At 44.9% G+C, this 3,038-nt stretch overlaps 1 protein-coding gene across 1 annotated transcript in view; it reads left to right on the top strand.

Annotated features, from left to right (window-relative positions):
- The window catches only part of LOC115283398 (centromere protein V-like protein 3), a 12,466-nt gene extending 11,215 nt beyond the window's left edge, over nucleotides 1-1,251 (top strand). The window contains 2 exon segments of the mRNA XM_029929654.1: nucleotides 14-227; nucleotides 229-1,251. Of these exon segments, the coding sequence (XP_029785514.1) occupies nucleotides 14-227; nucleotides 229-460 (446 nt within the window). The 3' untranslated portion in view covers nucleotides 461-1,251.
- The last annotated feature ends 1,787 nt before the right edge of the window (nucleotides 1,252-3,038 follow it).

Below are 3,038 nucleotides of genomic sequence, written 5' to 3'. Positions count from 1 at the left end.
GCGGCGGGGCCTCACTGCGAGGGCGCCGCCAAGTTCCTGCTGGACACCTTCGAGTACCCGGGCCTGGTGTACCACACCGGCGGCTGCCACTGCGGCGCGGTCCGCCTCGCCGTCTGGGCCCCCGCAGACCTGCGCGTGGTCGATTGCAGCTGCAGGCTGTGCAGGAAGAAGCAGCACCGGCACTTCCTCGTCCCCGCCTCGCGCTTCACTCTCCTGCTGGGCGCCGAGCATCGTCACCTACCGATCCCACACGCACCCGGCGCTGCACAGCTTCTGCAGCAGGTGCGGGGTGCAGAGTTTCCACGCGTCTGTCCCTGACCCCGGGGTTTACGGCGTCGCCCCGCACTGCCTGGACTCGGGCACCGTGCGCAGTGTAGTCATCGAGGAGGTGGACGGTGGCGACTGGGGGGAGGAGGCCACGAAGGAGCTCAAGGCCATCCAGAACGCGTCCCCCGAGTGAGCCCTTGCCTCTCCCCTCGAAGAGGGGCAATGACTCGGGCCGCCACACGCCTGAAACGTGCCCGGTGCCCCTCGAGGGGCCACCTCAGTGCTTGTGAAGGAATTACTCTATGAAAGAGATCAGTTTCTGGACTGGGGAAGCCTTGATGTCGCGCCAAGCTTCCACCCCTTCCCTCTCAGTGTATTTCAACGGACTTGCTTATAATCAAAAAACTGAGCACACATGTGTCTGCGAACAGCCCTAATCTTCCAATCCAGTCAGCAAGCAGTGTCTCTAGCTTTTCAGGTCGCCTTGCATAAACGCTCACTTGTATTATTCTTCCTACAGTTCTCACAGATCATTTTCACATTATTCATATGTGCTGTACCGTTATGGTGCTATTGTGAGCAAGATTGTTTTTTAATGGTCGCATCTGGCGTGTAAGACCACTCACTATATCCAAACTCCTTGTGAACCTTTATGAAGACGTTTTCTATTGATTATCGGTGTGCGTGTGTGTGTTAGGTACGCACTCACGTTTTCGCTACTTAGAGATGTGCATTATTTTCGGCCACATTGTTTATTTAATGTATGTGTATATAGTAGGTTTAAGGTTCATGGGTGTTACATGCCTCATTGCACGTTTGTTTTCAAATGATGTTGCCAATTTGCTTGGTTTTGTTGTAGAAACTGCCTCTGGGAAGGGCGATGGGGAGACACCAAGTATGCCCTCTTTGATGTTTTGAAATTCCTGTCTTGTACATGTGTTAGGTATTCAGATAAAGTGTTCAGAAATAAGTACCTAATAACTAGAAGAGTATTTATTTGTATGTTGTACATTACAAATCAGCATTAATTTATATGTAATTTCTTTTTTAAAAATATTTTATTTATTATTTTTGATACAGAGAGAGACAGAGCATGAGAGGGGGAAGGGCAGAGAGAGAAGGAGACACAGAACCGGAAGCAGGCTCCAGGCTCTGAGCTAGCTGTCAGCACAGAGCCCGATGCGGGGCTCGAACCCACGAACGTGAGATCTGACCTGAGCCGAAGTCGGAGGCTTAGCCGACTGAGCCACCCAGGCACCCCTATATGTAATTTCTTTTTTTCTGAGATTTTTATCAGACAATAGGTGGTGTCTTTCCATGTTAAATAATATGTATAAAAACCACTATTTAATAGCTTCATAGAATTAAAAAATGTAGATCTTCCATAACTTATTTAACCAATCTCTTCTGATGGATGGTTACCTTTTCTCCAACTTTTCACTATAATAACAATATTTTGAAGCAGTAAAGTATAAATATTCTCGGTGTTTTCTCACTTGGATAAAAGGACCGGAACTCTTTCCATATCTTTTTCTTGCTGTCTATCTCTCTTCTGTACACGTTTCATTGGATGTGCATATAATGTGCATTGAATTGTTTAATTTTACATATCTATCAATAAATTAAAAATGAACTGAGTAGGTATGTGTTTCGATGTATTTTTCAAATAACATGATAGCTGTCACACAGAGAAGCTACCATCCTTTAGTCCTTACTTTTCATTTATCATCATTTCCCCACCCCAGACTAGACAAAGGGAATTTATGACCTGGTTTCCCTAACATGCACCTCTACTCCTCAAGCTCCTCCTTTGTTATTTTGGAATAGCTTGGTCCAGCATAGAGGTTGGGTTGAGGTAGAAAATGGATAGAGGGAGAGAGAAGATGAACAAGCATATATGCCACCCAGGAGAGTCAGTCATCTCACTGGTCAGAAAATACAAAATTGCACCGAGAATTACATCTATATGATATTCCATTGCATGAATAGGATCCAGAGAGAAAAAAATGACTCAAGACTTCATGCTTCTACCATGTCAGTGTTCCTGTACAAATAAATGTGTGTATGCATAGTTTCTTTTCTAAGAGTGACTTCTCTTTCAAAGTGGATATTGACTTTTCTGATTGTCTATGCCATATGCAAATCATTCATGAGTTTACTTTGTTAAAAATCATGATCAAGAGTTTCAGAGAGCATTATTAACCTGCATACCATTTATGGGTCATAGGCTGCTTTCGGTGTTTGAGAGTGCAGGTGGAGGACAGCTGTATGGTGAAAAGGGATGGGATACAGTGCTAGAACTTGAGGATGGACAAGCTGTTGGGGAAAGTGTATCTCCCAGATATCTGAGGATGGAGATTTGGAGAGAAAGAGAAGCAATAAGCAGCTTAGAACCAATGAGGAAAGCTGGGGAAAGTACAGAGGTGTTCAAGGGCGTCTTAGGGGGGGTTTGGCACAGGTTGTGTGATGTCAGTGTTTCCCCCCCTACCTCCAAAGAAGGCTTAAATGTTGCGTGGTATGTTAGTTTTTTCCTGTTGCACAAAAAAACATAATACACTTTCAAGCTACATATTAAATGTCCATTCATCATTAAAGTTATCGTGGACAGTGACCGTGGTCTGTGTGCTATGCTTTAGCCATTTATTTCTTCAAGTAAGGTGTAAGGACTGAGTATTTGTGCCTGGGATGAAATGCCAACTCTTCTAACTACTGCTGACTTTGTAAAATCTGTAAAAACCCACACTCTTCATCACTGTGAGGACTGAATGAAG

This window comes from Suricata suricatta, chromosome X (assembly GCF_006229205.1).
Source record: "Suricata suricatta isolate VVHF042 chromosome X, meerkat_22Aug2017_6uvM2_HiC, whole genome shotgun sequence".
Taxonomy (NCBI): domain Eukaryota; kingdom Metazoa; phylum Chordata; class Mammalia; order Carnivora; family Herpestidae; genus Suricata; species Suricata suricatta.
Note: the sequence above shows the minus strand (reverse complement) of the source record. Positions and strands in the feature narration are given on the sequence as shown.